General features: G+C 43.0%; 1 protein-coding gene and 1 long non-coding RNA gene across 5 annotated transcripts in view; one reads left to right on the top strand and one right to left on the bottom strand.

Moving 5' to 3' along the window:
- Nucleotides 1–17,425, top strand: part of LOC142046342 (uncharacterized) — a 934,987-nt gene that overhangs the window by 266,901 nt on the left and 650,661 nt on the right. The window lies entirely within an intron of this gene.
- RECK (reversion inducing cysteine rich protein with kazal motifs) overlaps nucleotides 1–17,425 on the bottom strand; it is a 105,885-nt gene that overhangs the window by 73,967 nt on the left and 14,493 nt on the right. For 2 of the 4 annotated variants that reach the window (XM_075062642.1, XM_032787127.2), the window contains exon 4: nucleotides 7,627–7,712. The exons of the other annotated variants lie outside the window; for them this stretch is intronic. In XM_075062642.1, coding sequence (XP_074918743.1) covers nucleotides 7,627–7,712 — 86 coding nt within the window. The remainder of the gene's footprint in view (nucleotides 1–7,626; nucleotides 7,713–17,425) is intronic. 4 annotated transcript variants of the gene reach the window in all.

Here is a 17,425-nt window from a genome sequence, read left to right as displayed (position 1 = left end):
CTGGAATTATAGCTCCTAGACTTGTGAACTCATTTTATTAAGATATTGACTAAGCTGCACAACGATAGCTAACTGTGACATTTAAGTTACTTAATTCTTCATGTAAGAAATGGGGGGCGGAAGACATCACAGATCTACACAATTTATTGTGAGCCACTTACGTTGCAACACAAGTTAGTGGCCTTTGGGAGAGTCCAACATTTCTTTCCACCCCGACCCAGTCAAAAAGAATCCAAGCCCAAAGAGCCTAGTAGAGCCAACGGAGAATGCCCCTACCCTGATGTTCCTATCAGCTGAAATATCTATCATCTTGGTTGATCGGTTATTCAGCCCTCATACAGATTGCACAGATCACAACACATCTTTCATTCTTCTCCTATCCTGGCCTTCCTTCTCCATGTGCTGCCATGTCTTTTCATGATGAAATCTTCCTATCCCTTTGGAGATCAACCAAGTGGTTGTTTCAGTTCCTGTGGATATCATGCAGTGACAGCTGCAATCCATCAATTGTCAGTGAGACTCGCTATATGCCCAGCCCATCGCATTTTACTGTACCTGCTGCCAACAATGACATCCTGCATTCCACCCTGTCATCTGATCACTTCACTAAGGACTCGGTTGCAAATTGAAATCCTCAGAATTCTTCTTTCCATTGCCGTCTCTGTGACAGACAGTTGCTGCCCCTCTATCTTCATCAGTGCCAATGTTTTGTTGCTGTACAACGTTGCCGGCAGTACTGTGGCGTTGAAGAGGTTGGCGCATGTTGCCTTGTTGATTTTTCCTTGGAGGACATCCTTGATAGAACTGAATGCGCGCCAATCTGCTTTCTTTCTTTGGGAAAGATCATGGCACATGTTAATTTCTTGGCCCAAATAGACATATTGCTCAACTTCTTCTATTTCTTCTCCCTAGACTGTTATTTGAGTTTTTGGCAAGGCATCAAATCAAAATTTCATCTTGGAGGGGTTCATTTTTAGTGTGACTTGGCTGATTTTTGTGTTGAATTCTTGCAGAATTTTCTGTAGTTTGATAGTATTTTCAGCAATTAACACAGTATCGTCCACAAATCTAAGGCGGCTTAACTGCTCTCCATTTATGTTGATTCCACCCTTCCCATTCATCCGACTCATTACCATTTTGAGGCAGACTGTGAAGAGTTTTGGTGAAACTGTGTCTTCTTTTTTAACTGGGATGCAAAGGGGAATGTCAAACAGAGTTCTATGTGTAGTGCAGTCAGAATTTGCTTCCTTTAGTAGTTTGATGTAGTTTGTGTTGATGCCCTTCTCTGCAAGAGCTTTCAACACTGCACTGATCTTGACGTTGCAGAACGCTTTTTCATAGTCGAAGAAGGCAATGCATAAAGGGAATTTGTATTCCCTTGAGCATTCCAATAGCTAGTGTATAGTGAAAATATGGTCCATTGTGCTGAAATTCCTTCAAAAACCTGCCTGCTCCTAATCCAGACTCAGAGTCAGTTTGTTGTTATTTTGGTGAACAGCTTGTAGACATATGAGAGCAGGCCTATTAGATCATAGTTCTTTAGATCTTCATGATTGCCCTTCTTGTACAGCAAAATGATGTTGGACTCCTTCCAGCTAAATGGCATCTTCTGCATTTCCAAATAATGGCCAAGCCTCTGAGCAAGGGTTTCCCAAAGGTCTTGACCTCCAGTTCTTATTTCAGTTGTCAGTCCATCTTTTCCTGGGGTTTTTCCTTCCTTCATTTGGTAAACTGCATGTCTAACTTGTTCAGCTGTCTTAGATCTAAGATCCGCCTCCAATCCCCATCCTTTTTCAGTACTAGCAAGTATTTTGAGTAGAAACCCCTGCTCTTGTAAGGGCCAGCTCTATTGCTCCTATCCAGAGGAGAGAGTCCACTTCTTGCCTTAGTAGAAGCCTATGAGAAAGTTCCTTGAAGAAAGATGGGAAAAGGGGGTGGAAGCAAGAGAATGACTGTAAGGTGTATCCTGATATTCTGACCTCCTAGGCCCATTGTGGTGATCCACTCCCAAGCCTGGTGGAAATGGACAAAGAGGTCCCCAAAAGGACGGAAGTGAGCTATAGGGTGCAACTGTAAAATCAGAAGAATGGGAGGATTCCAACCTTCAATCAACCTATCAAAAGTGCTGTTTAGATGATGCCTAAGTGGTTGCAGATGGGTGGCCCTCTTCCTCTGAGACTTGTCTCTCTTTCTGGAGGGTTCTGCAGGTCTTTGGTACCCCTAAAACTGAGCAGGGCATGATCTCTAGGCATTCTGTGAGCTACTAAAACATTTCTTGCTCATAGGTGTATAAATTCCCAAGGAACGTAGGGTAGCCCTGGAGTCCTTAAGCATGTGCAGAGAGTCATCCATGGTCTCTGAGAAAAGTTTTGTTACCATCAAAGGGAAAGTCCTCTACCATGTTTTGTACCTCTCTTGAAACCACCTAAAGCTGGAGCCAGGACACTCTGTGCATAACCATCGCCATAGAGAGAGACATGGCAGCAGTATCCACGGCATCTAAGGACACTTGGAGAGCAGTTCTCGCTAACAGCTGACCCTCTGCAACAACAGTCTGGAATTGTTCCTTGCAGTCATGTGGCACATGTTCAGTAAAGGCTGTGAGCATGTTGTAATTAGCAAAGTTATATTTGGCAATGATCACTTGATAGTTCACAAGCTTCAAAAGCAAGGTTGCAGAGGACTAAGACTTTTGCCCAAAGAGGTCCAATCACTTCTGATCCTTATAGGGAGTAGCCCTCCAAAAATGCTGACTACTCCACGTATTCACAGCATCCATCCTGAGGGAGTTAGGTGGGGAATGGGAAAACAAAAGGCAAAGTCCTTAAAAATGGCACATAATACTTCTTGTCTATCCTTTCGAAAATTGGTGGAATAGTGGTTGGCATCTGCCATACAGTCTTAGCCAGATCCAGGAGAGCCTCATTAATAGGTAGCACCACTCTGAAAGGTGCTGCTGACTGCAAAATATCAAGCAGCCTGTGCTGCTGGTCTTTGACCTCCGCCAGAGGGATGTGCAGAGTGTCCAATATCATTCTAATGAGGTCCTGAAATTGTCTGAAGTAATTGACAATGGAAGGAGAGAGAGGCATGAGCACCTCATCCAGTGATGACAATGTCAATGGCACTTTGCCCTAGCCTCCAGTTCCTCAGACGAGGAATTCACCTCTGAAAGGTCTCCTCCTGCTTTGGAAGGGTAGACAAAGTATTTGGACCCCCAATTTCCCTAAGAGATGGTACTGGTGATTTACTGAATTGTTGTCAAGAGGCAGCCCATGGGGCCCAGTACGGCCATTGGGAGGGTGGCAGACAGGTTTGGTTCCACCGTGATTGATGTGCCGCAAAGTCCTCCCTGCATGAGAGCAGATTCTCAAAGGGGTACATAGGAGAACCCCTAACAGAAATCAAAGAGACCAACTGGGAGTCCTCCTCTTCCTTCCTGTCCTCCAGTGGGGGTGAGGGGTAGTCAGTGAGAGTAGAAGAGAGTTCTGTGCCACAGAGTGGCCTGAGCTGGTACCTGACAGCAACAGGGATGCTGGCTCATTCAGCACCGATAGATAACTCAAGTACTGTAATTCCTGTGGTACCAGAAAGGACACCGGTACCAACATTGTAGTCAAGGTCACCATGGTTGAAGCCAACGGTACCAGTAACAATGAGTGTACCACAGGTTCTGTCAGATGCAGATACTTGGTTGATATCAAGGGTATTGCTTGTACAGTCACCCCCCACTGAGTTCCTTGGATCAGTACCGATGACTGGATTGTCAGCAACAATGTCTGAGCTGAGTGCTTCAGTGCCAATGGCAGAGCTCAGCTTGATAGTACCGTGTGTTTCTTCTTACTGGTGGAGGGTACAGGAGCCCTCTCTGAGCAGCGTTTCCTCTGCTTGGAACTTCGGGGCTTTGCAGGCCTGCTAGTACTGGAGAAAGAGTCCCTGGCCTCCACAGTACCCTCTGAGGACTTCAGTGGGGACCGGGTCTTTTTTGGAGCTGGTTCCTTAGATATGGAGTCTATGCTCCTCTTTTTGGGATTATTCCCAGAGAGTTCTAAAGTCTTCCCTTTCTTAGGAGAACCTTGGGACATGCTTGACAGGATACTGTATCTGTCTGGGGACAAATGTACAAAGGAGCGAGGAGAGGTCTCCTGACCTGGTTGAGAGGTTGCAGGGAATGTTCCATTGTCACAACCCAATGGCCCCCTCCCTCAGGGGGTCCCATGGGGAGGCAGATTAGCACTGTATGTTGCTAATGCTGTTGCAAGCATAGCAAGGCATTTGGGGAAAGGTTAAAGTTATGAATGCAGAATGAAAGGTTTCTTTACAGGTGCGAAAGCCCGGAGGGGGAGGAAAGGAGAAAAAAATGGGTTAACTTGATATTCCAGCTAAACCCGAAGATAAGGAGCTAACTCCAGCCGAAGGACATTGCACACACTCTGCTACCTGCCAAGAAAGAATGGAAGGGAGTCCACCCCACCCCAACCAGCCGTGAGAAAGGAGACTTGCTGAACAAAATTGCAGGGGATGCGAAAAGGAGTGAGACAACAAGGTCAACCAGGGAAAAATAACCCTCTCACAGCCCTGAAGCTGGTGTGTTTTGGAAAAGCTGAGAAAGCCACAGAAGGCTAGCTTGAACTGGCACACAGAGCATGGGGAACAAAGGTCCCTGAAGGAGACACCCCCAAGATACCCCAGGACTTAAAAACCCTCCCGGGAGCTGAGGCAAATCAGAGATCAACAGCGGACTTTGGATGATCCGTGCACAGGACAAGAACTCCCGTCCACCCTTCCCCCAATTCTTCCGTTACACCCAGGCTTGGCCAGCCTCGGGTAGTGCAGGTGAGAGTATGAAAGTGGGTTAGGGCTTAGGGCACTAATGCTTTCTTCCTTCCTTTGAGTGACATGGGGAACCCCAAGTGCTCCTTCGCTGTTACTTTATTATTTTATCAATACATCTTTAAAACCCAGTTATTTGGTGTGCTCCATCATCATCTCCTCCCCTAACGGTCCCGTGGCCTCAGCCTGATCACCTGACATATCAGGCAGATGGGTAACAGCCTGAGCTTTATGTTCCTGTTCTTCCTAGCCCTGGACTTAAGGGGTAAACAAAAGGAGCACTCTGGGAGATACGGGACTCCCCAGGCAACAGACACACTTCCAGTGTCTGTCTCCCGGTAGGAGAGAGAATACTTGAAGTCTGGCAAAACAGGCATATCCCACCAAGAGAAGACAAGTCTCCCGGGGCGGGGTGGGGAGGGTTTTTAAAAAAAAAAAAAAAAAAAAAGTCCTCTCACCTAAAATTAACTAACTGTACAACCACTAACAACTCTTCTAAACTAACTAACTTTAACAGAGAAAAAGTGAAGAGGAAGGCAGAGTATGCTCTAGGTTGGATCATGCTAGTTTCCTCAGGCCAAGGCAGTAGAGAAGGCATGGAGACAGTTTGCCCATACACCCTATATAGCCTCGGTGTCTGCCACAAGGCGGCATAGGATGCATGCATGGGCCTAATGAGCACTCCTAGCTAGAAATTGCCTATGAAGTATTTCAGAGGTGCATGCACACCTGAAGTGAAACGCCCATAGGGACACTACTTGAAAAAGACAATTGGATATTTTGGGAAGAAAATGGTTAAATCAATCAATGTAATCTTTCAGTACAGTTAATTTACTTAAAGGAGGCAGAAATAAGTTACCTCAGTTGAAATTTTGTTATGGCACCAGTTTACTGCAATTCTTTTTTAAAAGTGTAATTGGATCGTCCATGACTGCACCTAATCAAGGAGTTAGTTCTGAGACGCACCCAAAAGAGGATTTATAGATCTCTCTAAGCACCATTCAGGATAATATAGTTTGTTACGAACTCAAAGCAGAGTCTCTTTACTGAGTTACCAAAACCCCAGCAACCATAAAGGGGGGTTATCTAAGGAAAAAGTGTCAGGGTAGGAGTGAGACCAGACCTGAAATAGAAAGAACAGTCAATCAAGAGCATTGGACCACCTATATTCATTGACTGTCCTTTCTATATGACAATGGACCTCAAAAGATCATTTATTCTAAAGCCTGAATCTGTGTTGCTTTGAACTACATCTGAACAAGAGTTATGAAGTCCCTGGTTTTATATTCCGTAGTATGTTAATGAATTCTTACAACTCATTCTTACTCTTTTCAGCCCCTAGAATAGACAGATACCATATTTACTGCTTTGAAGCATTACCTAAGCTGGTTTGCTCTCCAATGTGTCAAATACTTGTATAGTTATGGTCTTGCTCAAAGTTTACAAGATAGAAGAATTGTCTCAAACTGACTGCACATTTCATTTTCGACCAGAAGTCTCAAATGTGACTGTCATTTCATCCAAGGTTATTGTGGATGAACTTGAGCAGAAGCACAAAGATTCGAGAGGCTTGGTGATCTCAAGTAAAACGCTGCATTCCTTTGTCATACAGAGTTTCCAGCTGTCACGCAAACTTTTGCTGTTTAAGCTGGTTTCAGCTCCCCATAGAGATAACACATTGTTTAGGGAGGATGTGGGGAAAGTGACCATGGAGCTTCCAGAATCATGTAATATAAACATCGTACTACTTAAGCATCGTAAGCTGAGAAGGCTCTCTCAGTATCATAAAGAACTTGTTTACACTATAATCATCTGTGCTTCACTTAGTTATACTGAATCGCTTTAAGAACAAATTATACCATGCATCCACACTAGTTATGGCTTTACCCATCTAAATTTTGCTCTACAACCAATTTGCACCATTTTAAGCCAATTTAGCTCCAGTGTTTTGAGGGTTCCTGAAGAGCATCAGAACAAAAATGATATAAGCTACATTTTACCATTTCCTTAGCTGATAAATTTCCTGCGTGTTCACTACCAGACTCCATTCTCTGCCCCTACAACCATGATCCCTAGTCATGCCTCACTACCCATACTCCTGCAAGGCAACTACCTCTCTAGAAATGCTCTCCCCAGGGTCTGCTAATAGTCCCCATTCCAGCTCTGAAAGTCCTCAGCCACAAATCCAGTACAACTCTTCCAACATAATTAAAAGGAAAAGATAGATACTTAGAAAGATACAAGATCATATAAATGTTTTCTTTCTTAATTTATTTTACTTATTTTACTAATATTTAGGGTTCATAAAATAATTTTTACATTTTATAAAATAGAAAATAAAAATATTTTACTAATATTTTCTTTCCGCATTCCCTTTTTCCTCCAAAGGTCACGCTGTGGTTATCCTAAACACTTTTAGATCGAAGAGCTATAAATCTAAATTTTAGCCTGTTAATTTCCAAGAAGAGAACTAAAATTAGTTTAGGTCCTCCCCTTCCCCCAAAAATACCACAAAAGATTTGATGAGGTTCAATTTAGGCTTAAAAAAAAATAAATAGGGAGAGCTTCAGTTAACCAAGATCATGATGGTATGCATCATAGGTGTACACAGAAAATGATTTCTTGACCTACTTCATAGTTCTAAAAGTAATTGCAGACTATTTCCCCCAAAATTAAATACAGTATAAAGGTGTAGATGTAATAAATGAATTTAACCTGCCATATTACTGTTCACAAACTGCAGTGTTCTGTTATGTTTAATACTGATCATGGAAGAAAATTAGAAAACCTCACCTGTTTACATGCTTGTCGACATTCCACAACAATAGCTAGTTCACAGCAACCTAAGCCAACCCAACCATCAGACTTTTTCAAAACACCTTTAAAATAAAATGACAGTAAATATTATAGTAATACAGGTGGCTACAACAAAAATACCTAACTAACTCTACGACTAAGCCAAAGTAGCTAAGAGGGAAAATAACTAAAAAAATAGACATTCCTCTTTTCTTTTAGTGACATGTCTCCTACATGTTATGGAAATCAGATATGTGCAGTTTAATGTAGACTTTATTTAATAGTATATTTTCAATCAATTATTTAAATTAAAAGGAATGTAACCTATTACATTTCTCTTGCCTTTTTTAAACTCTCAGTCCCTTCCTGGCTTCACTCTTCTCTTTCTCCTTTTTTAGAATAGATTTTGATGCATCTTTTCCTGAATTATGTTCAATAACAGTCTCATTTTCCTTTTGCACCACCACAGATCCCTTATATAACTGCTTTTCCCACACCATATTCTCTATATTTCTCCCCAACTTCACTTTTTCCTGTTTCTTTCTTCTCTCACTTTTCCCCACAAAATACCTTAATACAACAATTCTCTTTTCTAATTTACACAATTTATCTCTTCCCCTGTCTCTCTGCAAGCAGTTTATCATTCATGGTTTTGCCCAACAAAGCTAAACACCATAAAAAAGGACTGCCTCAGCTGTAGCAGCTTTTTGGGTAGAGGGGAGATGGTGGACCTGTAACAGTACAGATCATATGAGCCCCGGATCCTGACGCAGGGTCCTAAAATCTGCTACCGTTAATTTCTTAGAAAAAAATTTAAAAAGTTTCAGGATATTCATGCATTATAGCCTTCCTCTAGGAAACAAGTTGTTAGTAGAGGTAGAAGAGAAAACAAATAGACTAATCGAAAGCCCTAATATGCACATATATATCTTTTAGAAGATTCCTTGGAAACCTTCTTCCATTCCTATGGTCTCGGCTGCCATTTCAATTGACAACAGAGTTAAAAATAGCTGGAGGTCCACAAAAACTATGACAGAAAAGGCAGTTTGGCATTTTGGGGAGAGAGTAACAGTTTTTAAAAAGTGTAGCTTTTCCCTCTCCATTCCCTCAGCTGCCTTTTCATTTTCTCCCTCTCTTAGTTCCCTTACTTGCTCTTTCACACAACATGTATAGCAGGGGTCAGCAACCTATGGCACACAAGCTGATTTTCAGTGGCACTCATACTGCCCACGTCCTGTCCACCGGCCTCGGGGCTTTACTGCCGGCCTGGAGTCCATCCACCAGCCCCCTGCCAGCTGGAGTTCTGTCCACTGGCCCCACTCAGCCCACTGCTGTCCCCAGGTCCCAGTCACCAGTCCGGGTGGCTCCGCTGCTGGCCTGGGGTCCCAGCTGCCAGACCAGAACTCTGCTCCTGACCTGAGCCCAGCACTCTGCAGCCACCCCCAGCTGTGGTCCACTGGCCCCAGCCTGGGGCAGTGAGAGGCAGACAGGGGCAGGACGGGACATAGCTCAGCATCCTCACCTTAAAAACTGTTCTGGCACCACTGGAATATTTTTAAGTTCTGATTTGCTGCTTACATCACTATCATACCACATGGAATAGCACACTGCGTTTGACGTTGTGCATGCCGTCTGTCGCGATTTCTTTTTTTCACTGTGAGTTGAGGGATACATTTGACAAAATGTCAGCTCCTAAGAAAGCGAAGTTAGATATCCATTCATTTCACCCTCCTTGGACACATATGGATTTATCAAAAGAAGGACCATGCTGTTTGTGCTTTCTGTTGTGAAAGTTTGTCGCACATCAAGTGTTCGATGACATTTTCAAACAAAGCATGAGAAAACCTCTCTCGATGAAGCAGACAAGATGGAATTGATCAAAAAGGCAGTAACGGGATATGAGAAGCAAAGCAGCGTTTTTAAATGCTTAAGTGCAAGTAAAAATCAAGCTACAGAAGGAAGTTACAAGATTGCACAGTGCAATGCAAAAAACGGAAAGCTGTTTACAGGTGGAGAAATATATAAAGAGTTTTTCTCAGCAGTTCAGAGGTTTCGTTCAATGATTTGCCAAATAAAAATGCGATCGTATCTAGAATAAAAGAACTGCCTGTCTCTGCCAAAACAGTTGAGAGACACGTAAGCGAAATGGCAGAAAACATTAACAAAAAGCAGACAACTGCATTAAAAGACACAGCACTGTTTAGCATTGCAGTTGATGACAGCGTGGACATAAACGATGTTCCAAGTTTGGCAGTTGTTGCAAGATATTGTGGTCCCAATGAAATCCAAGAGGAACTTTGTTGCCTAAAACCCCTGTATGGCACAACAAAGGGGGAAGATATAGTGGAAAGTTTTGTAAACCATTTTGAAGAACAAGGAGTTGACATCAGAAAAATACTTTGTGTGACAACAGAAGGGAACTGTAAAGTTACTTGAAGATCAGATTGGCCGCCTGACAGTCAAATTTCACTGCATGATCCATCAAGAAAACCTGTGTGCTAAAATTTCTAATTCAGAGCTTAATAATGTGGTGAATACAGTGGTACAAATTGTGAATTTCCTTGTTGCTTGATCTGCTTTGACTCACAGACAGTTTCAAGCACTGCTAGAAGAGACGGACAGTGCATATAATGACATTCAACTTCACAGCAACATTCGGTGGCTAAGTCGTGGCAAGATTTCGGTGCCTTTGTAAACTGTTTTGATGCAATCAAGACCTTTTTAAATCAGAAAAAGACAAAACTACCCCAAACTGAATGATGACAAATGGTTGTGTAAGCTCATGTTTCTAACCAACATTCCCACTCACCTAAATGAACTCAACTGTGTCTTCAGAGTGCAGGGCAAATGGTTCTGGATCTTTATGAAGTCTGGAAGGTATTTGTTGTAAAACTGTCAGTTTTTTCTTGGGGTATTCAAACTTTTACTTTCCGCTACTTCCAACACATAAAAGAGCTATTGACATGTTGCACTGTCAGTGTCGATGAGATTGGAATGTACATGCAAGAACTGAAATCAGAATTTTCTGACAGATTTCAAGATTTCCAGTGATTCAGCCCAATGCTTTCTTTTCTAAACAAACCTGAAAAGTTCAACAAAAGTAACTTGGATTTGTCTGTATTTCAGTGGATGGGAGTTGAAGATTTTAAAATGCAACTCATTCAGTTAAAAAGCTCAGAATTGTGGGCATCAAAGTTCGTAGATCTGTGGAGTGCACTTGAAGCTACCAAGAGAGATCATGGGGTCTCTATTCTGAACTGCTGGATGTCCCTGCCAGTGAAATTTAACTGTTTGAATAAAAATGCATTTGCAATGCTTTCAGTATTTGGATCCACATACCTGTGTGTACAGGTATTTTCACACATGAAATCTGTTTTCTGTCCCTCTCAGAGCCAGTTAACAACTGATCACTCAGAACCCTGTGTGCAGCTTAAAGTATCCAAATACATGCCAGACATTGGAAAACTCAGCAAGGAAAAGCAAGGGCAAGGATCACATTAAACTGTTAAGATCTGCATTTAATTTAACTTTAAATGAAGCTTCCTAAACATTTTAAAAACCTTATTTGCTTTACATACAACAATAGTTTAGTTATATAATAATGACACAGAGAGAGAGAGACCTTTTAAAAACGTTAAACATATTCCTGGTATGCAAAACCTTAAATTAGAGTGAATAAATGAAGACTTGGCACACCACTTCTGAAAGCCTGCCGACTCCTGATGTGTAGGGATATTGATTGCTTTGTTTAAGATCCATCTGCATGGAAGCCCCTGCCACACTTGAATAGTCTGTACTGAATGTCTAGAGCTATTAAAAAGACATTTCACCAATATATACCAATTATTTTATCAAGGAAATATGACATACATCGTGTGACATAATTCAAAATTGGAAAAGAGTAAATGAAATGGATTCTCACTTAGACAACCAGTTCATAGGAACGTCACATGGGGTAAACACCCATTCACAGTTAATCATAGGGTTAGCTGCCTGCTACATGCTATTTTAGTATTTAATAATTACATAGCAGTTGTTTCTGTGGAACTTTTGCATGAACAATCTTCAGGAATATGCAGCTATGGAAAGAGTCATCTTAAGAATAAATCCATGATACTGACAGTTTCACTGAAAACGTCATTAAAAAATATCAATTGAAAAAAGTGAGACAGAGAAAAGAAATCCTGTAAGATTTAAACAGTAAGACAAAATGCATGGCTACTGGTTAAGGTTCCATGTTTGTCACAGAGGTCATGGATTCTGTGACTTTGCAACCACCGTGACTTGTGCAGCAACCAGTACATCTGGCCCAGGGGCCATCCGAACAGCTCACGTAGTTCCCAAGCCAGGTACACTGGCCACTGCTGGGGCAGTCTTGCCCCCACCCCCTTCTCCTAGCAGCATGAGTTTGGGTGTGGGGGCGGGGGTCGTCTCAGGGCTCGGGTGCAGGGCACCCTGGTTCCCAAACAATGGGGGCTACAGAACTGGGGCTTGGGGTGGAGCGGAGGCAGCACACAGAGCTAGGAGCTGGAGGTCGCCACTTCCCAGGAGCCAGGTAGGGAGCCTGCTCCAGCCCTGCCACCCCTCCCCCTCCCCCCAGCACCCATAGCACCTCCCAGGCCACATCTCCTGCCCAACCATGGCACCCCCTCAGGCTGCCCTCCCTTTCCGAGCACCCGCAGCACCCCCTGGGCCATCACCCCCAGCACCCATGGTATCCCCCAGGCCGCCCCCTCCCCCCAAGTTTTAGTCAGGAGTATATAGTAAAAGTCACAGGACATGGATTTTTGTTTACTGCCCTTGACCTGTTCATGACTTTTACTAAAAATACCCGTTACTAAAATGTAGCCTTACTGCTGATCAATCAGACCAAAACTTCAAGGGGACTGAAATCTCTGTTGCAATGAGCTATGCCACACAGACAATACTAAGACCAATCCACTTTTACAACCACAGGGGTATACGATTGGCATGAAAAACTGAGTAATTAGGCAACTACATTTTGCAGTAGAAGGAGTTTGAGTATTTAAGGTGTAGTTCCATGTAGATCACATTATTGTGAAACAATGAAGTAATCCTATATTAAAGTTCAAGGTAGAACACACAAAGCAGCTACAGATGCATGCCAAGTTAAAGATGCCACAAGAGCCTTGCTATGGTGTAAGTTTTATTGCATGTGTTCCTCTCTCAGGGGCATTGCAAAACCATCAGGTGATCTTGTGTATAATGTCTGCTGCCACATCTAAATAAAGTTTTTTTGAGCTATGCTAACAATAGCACACAAACTGATTTTGTGACTAAGGCAATCTGAACATACATTAATGGAGTTGTAACTTCTGTTCACAGCAGTCTGGAACATGTACTTCTAATATTTTTTTGTGAAGTGTTCAAATAGTAGAGATTAGTGTACTACAGGCCTGAACAACTCAAAGCGGTGAGGGCCATATTGCTCCAAAGAAAGCAGCTGAGGGCCGAAACCCGCCGGCCCTGCCGAATTCCGCCCCACCCAGCCCCTCTGAAACATATCCCCCGCCCCAGCGCTGCCCGGCCCCACGGAAACAACCCCTCCCCCATGCCACCTGCCCCGCGGAAACAACCCCTCCTTCCCCAGTGCTGACCCGCCGAAACAGCTGTCGGCCGAAAAGTAAGGTTTTGGGGCGAGGGGTGATACCTTAAGAATTTTTCAATTAAAGCAAACAATTTAAATTTTTTTATGAATCATGGAAAAATGAAAAACACCTATTCTGTTGAAAGAAAACATTTGTACTTTTCATAATTACCTTGCAAATTTAATGAGAGACATTACATCTCTTTTCAGCAACAAGCTTGTCGTACTCGGGGGTCATATTTGAAGTGGATATTTTCAAAATGTCTTCCAAAACGGTCATCAGTCAGAGAAGAACGTTGCTTGTTTTTATTCATATTCATGATGGAAAATGTTTGTTCACATATGTAAGTGCTTCCAAAAATGCCGAACGTTTTCAGTGCAACTTCGATACAATTCTTGTACTTTTTATCGTCTACGCTTTTGTAGAAATCCCGCAGGCTGCTTTCTCCGTGCTTATTTTGGTAAACTGCCGAACACTGAAGTTCAATAACCTCTAACTGCAAATCTAGTAGCACTTCCTCTGGATCTACAGAAAAGGGATCTTCAATCAGCTTCAACTGGACATCTTCTTCTTTGAACAAAGTAAGTCTTCTGTCAAATTCTTTAATCAAAAAATTCATGTGCTTGGCATATTTTTCTCCTAACTTGGCATATTTGTGCTGAGGGAATATGCTGTGCACAAGTGGGAAAGTGACACATTTCACCTTTTGACATCTGACTTCTGAAAAGTTTCAATTTCATTTTGAAAGCTTTCACTGCTGCACACATTTGAAACATAAGTTGATTTTTGCCCTGAAGTTGAATGTTGAGATCATTCAGGTGTGCTGTAATATCACAAAAGACGACGACATCTTGATTCCAGGACTCATTTTCAAGCTCTGGGAATTTTATTGGCCCATTTTCTAGGAATTTTGCTACCTCCTCTTTCAAAGCAACGAAACACTGGAGCACTCTTCCTCAACTCAACCACCTCACGTCCGTATGGTAGATTAAGTTACTGCATTCAGCATCTACCCCTTCAAGAAAGGCTCGAAATGTCCTATGTTTTAGTCTTCTAGAACAGATATAGTTTAAAATGGAAACTACCACTGACATTACATGCTCATATTTTAATGTTTTGCTACACAAAATCTGCTGATGCAGTGATGTTTGGTTATTTGTCTCCTGATAAATTCTTCAAGAAGAATAACTGCTCCAACATTTTTTCTGCACATAGCTGGAGCACCATCAGTACAAATGGCCACCAAGTTTGTGAAATCTAATCTAACTTTTCATTCATGCACTTTGTCACTTCACCAGAGATTTCTTTTCCAGTTGTGCGACCCGTCATGGAGCACATGCCAACAAGTTCTTCAGTAATTTCAAAGTTTTTATCAATACCTCTAATAAAAATAAGAGGTTGGATGGTGTCTTTAAAAAATGGCGCTTTCATCCACAGCTAGGGAGTAAAAGCAGAATTCACTGACTCTCTGCTTTAACTGATCACTTAGATTGGTAGAAATGTCAGCTATTCTTCTCTGTACAGTCATGCGTGATAGACTGACATTCTCAAATATTCCCCTCTTTTCTGGACATAACTCAGATACAGCAATCAACATATCCTTTTTTTAAAAACTTGCCTTCCGTGAAGCATTTCCCAGCAGCAGCAATTTCCTTAGAAATTTGAAAGCTTACTTGAGTAACTGTATCAATCTCAGTGCTCACTTTCTTGAAGATGTGCTGTTCTCCACTAAGGTTTTTCACTTTAATTATTTGTTCATTTAATTATGCTGCTTTAATTATTTGTTCATTTGGGTTCAATTTGGTGAGATTGGGATGTTTAGTTTCAAAGTGCCGCCAAAGGTTGTATTCTTTCGGAATGGCTAACGTTTCGTGACACTCGAGGCACAGTGTTTTGTCTTTGGAAACAGTACATAAGTATTGATTCATCCATTCAGTGTTGAAAACTCTGTGCTCTATTTTTCTCTTTTTCTTTTCACTCATGATATCCATTATGAAGCTCAAGATTTTGTTGAATAAATTCACACACAAGGGAAACACTCAGTGTCACACACAAAGAAGAGCTATCTCATGGCGCATGGCACACTAGCAAGGCACTGATGGTGTGTGGAAGCCTGTAGAGGGGGAAAGAAATGGCGCGCATAGGGTGACCAGATCACAGCAGTAAAATAGGACCTGCCCTCTCCCTGCTCGGCCCCACCATCACACCCCTCTTCAACCCCCCAGGGGGTCACTATATTACTGCACACAGCAGTACCAAAAATTAAAATACTGAAAATGGATGGCCCCTCCAGTCACCGACTCGCTGCTCACCTCCTCACCCCCCCTCTGCCAAGTATAAAGCCTCGCCGCCACTGCCCACCCGGCTCGTCATCCTCCCATGAAATAAGGGGAGGGGAAAAGGGGAACAGTTTGAAGGGATTTTCTGGGACTATGAATTAAGGGGAGGGGAAAAGGGGACAGTGTGAAGGGATTGGATATGACTGTCCAACACACAAACACAGGGGCTATAGGGGGCCCAGGGCAGGGGGCAGTGTGATAGGGGCCAGAGAAGAGGCAGCAGTCGGGGCACGTCAGGTGCAACACACATACGTCTCCCCTGTGGATTTCCTGGCTGCCCACAGACAGTTCAACTGCCCCCCCCACCCCCGGATCACTACGGATGCCGCCCTGGGACGAACCAGCACAGTAGCCACCCTGCCCCCAACCGAAGGGGGGGCTTGGGGGGGGGGGTCGGCCCGCCCCCTCCCCCCCAGCTGACATGTGCAGGCCTGGTGTAGTATAAAAGAACACACATTACATAAATGGTTCCTAAACTATGGTCTCTGGACCAGTGATCCACAGATAGCTGACTAGTTAGATGGTGCGGGCTCTCTCTTTCTTGTTTCTAGCTGCTATAACATGTTAAAAGGCAGTTAAAAAGCAGAGTGGATTGATTTAAGTCAAAGCAATTTAAATATCTGATTTTATCTTGTTTTGCATTTTTACTTTTTAGTTACATTCCTAAAGACCAAAAGGACCATTTTTATCAGTGAGAGGAATTACTGGATTATGATTACACATACAAATGAAACTAGTTCAGACAATCCATTTGGACAAGTGATGGCGATTAAAAAGGCTACTCCGATAGATAAAACATTGATAATGAAGATAGTTACTTCACTGCCACCTGAATCCCTATTAGTTGAAGTAACAGATTCAGGATTTTATCTCAAGGGGCTTCCCTAGGGATTTCATAAAAATTGATCATGTAGAACGCTCTCAGGAACATTGAGCATATAGATGAGAGTCAATGGGACTTAGGTGCTTTTGAAAACATATATGAGAGTTTGAGCATCAGAAGAGCTAGCGAACAGGAGCAGCAAACAGAGGAGTTTAGAAAGGGTGTGTGAGGGAGATACAGCTAATAAACATACACTAAAAACTCAGGCCAATTACTCCCCCTCCCCCCACAAAACCCCCCCAAAGAAGAGTAAAAATAATGCAGGCAGCATTCCAGCAACAAACTGGAGGCTATCCAGTTTATTGCACTGAAGGCAGTATGTATTACTACCTGTCTTGCAGGCAGGTGGCATGTGTGTTCATTTGGTGCAAACATCTCATGGCCCTCAGAGACTGAATACGGGCTCTTGAGACTGAACTGGAGGAGCTAAGGGAGACAAGACTCCCAGGGACACGGTAGAGCAGTCCTGCTCCCAGTCCGACAACCTTTGTGCTGTTGGTGAGAATGAAAGTCCCAGGGAAAGAGAACATAAAGCCGGAGCAGAGGGAAACGATCCTTCCAGATGATGTCATGGTATCATCTCACACTGATGCTACCCCTCCAGGGGCGGGGACCCCAGTTACTAGAAAGAGATAGGTAATAGTAATGGGGTATTTGATTATTAGAAATATAGATAGTTGGTTAGTGATGACTGAGAGAACCGCATGGTGAATTGCTTTCTGGGTGGGAAGGTTGGGAGCCTCAGAAGACATACAGACAGACTTTTGTACAGAGCTGGGGAGGGGCAGGTGGTCATAGTAGATGTAGGAACCAATTACACAGAGAGAGGTAGGAGAGAGGTCCTGGAGGCCAAAATAGAGCTGACAGGTAAGAAAGAGATTAAAGTCCAGGACCTCCATCATAGCATTCTTTGAAATGCTTCCAGTTCCATGTGCAGGGCCATTTAGACAAGCAGGGGTGCAGGG

Source organism: Chelonoidis abingdonii, chromosome 2 (assembly GCF_003597395.2).
Source record: "Chelonoidis abingdonii isolate Lonesome George chromosome 2, CheloAbing_2.0, whole genome shotgun sequence".
NCBI lineage: Eukaryota > Metazoa > Chordata > Testudines > Testudinidae > Chelonoidis > Chelonoidis abingdonii.
The sequence above is the reverse complement of the archived record's forward strand: the minus strand, read 5'-3'. Positions and strand labels throughout refer to the sequence as shown.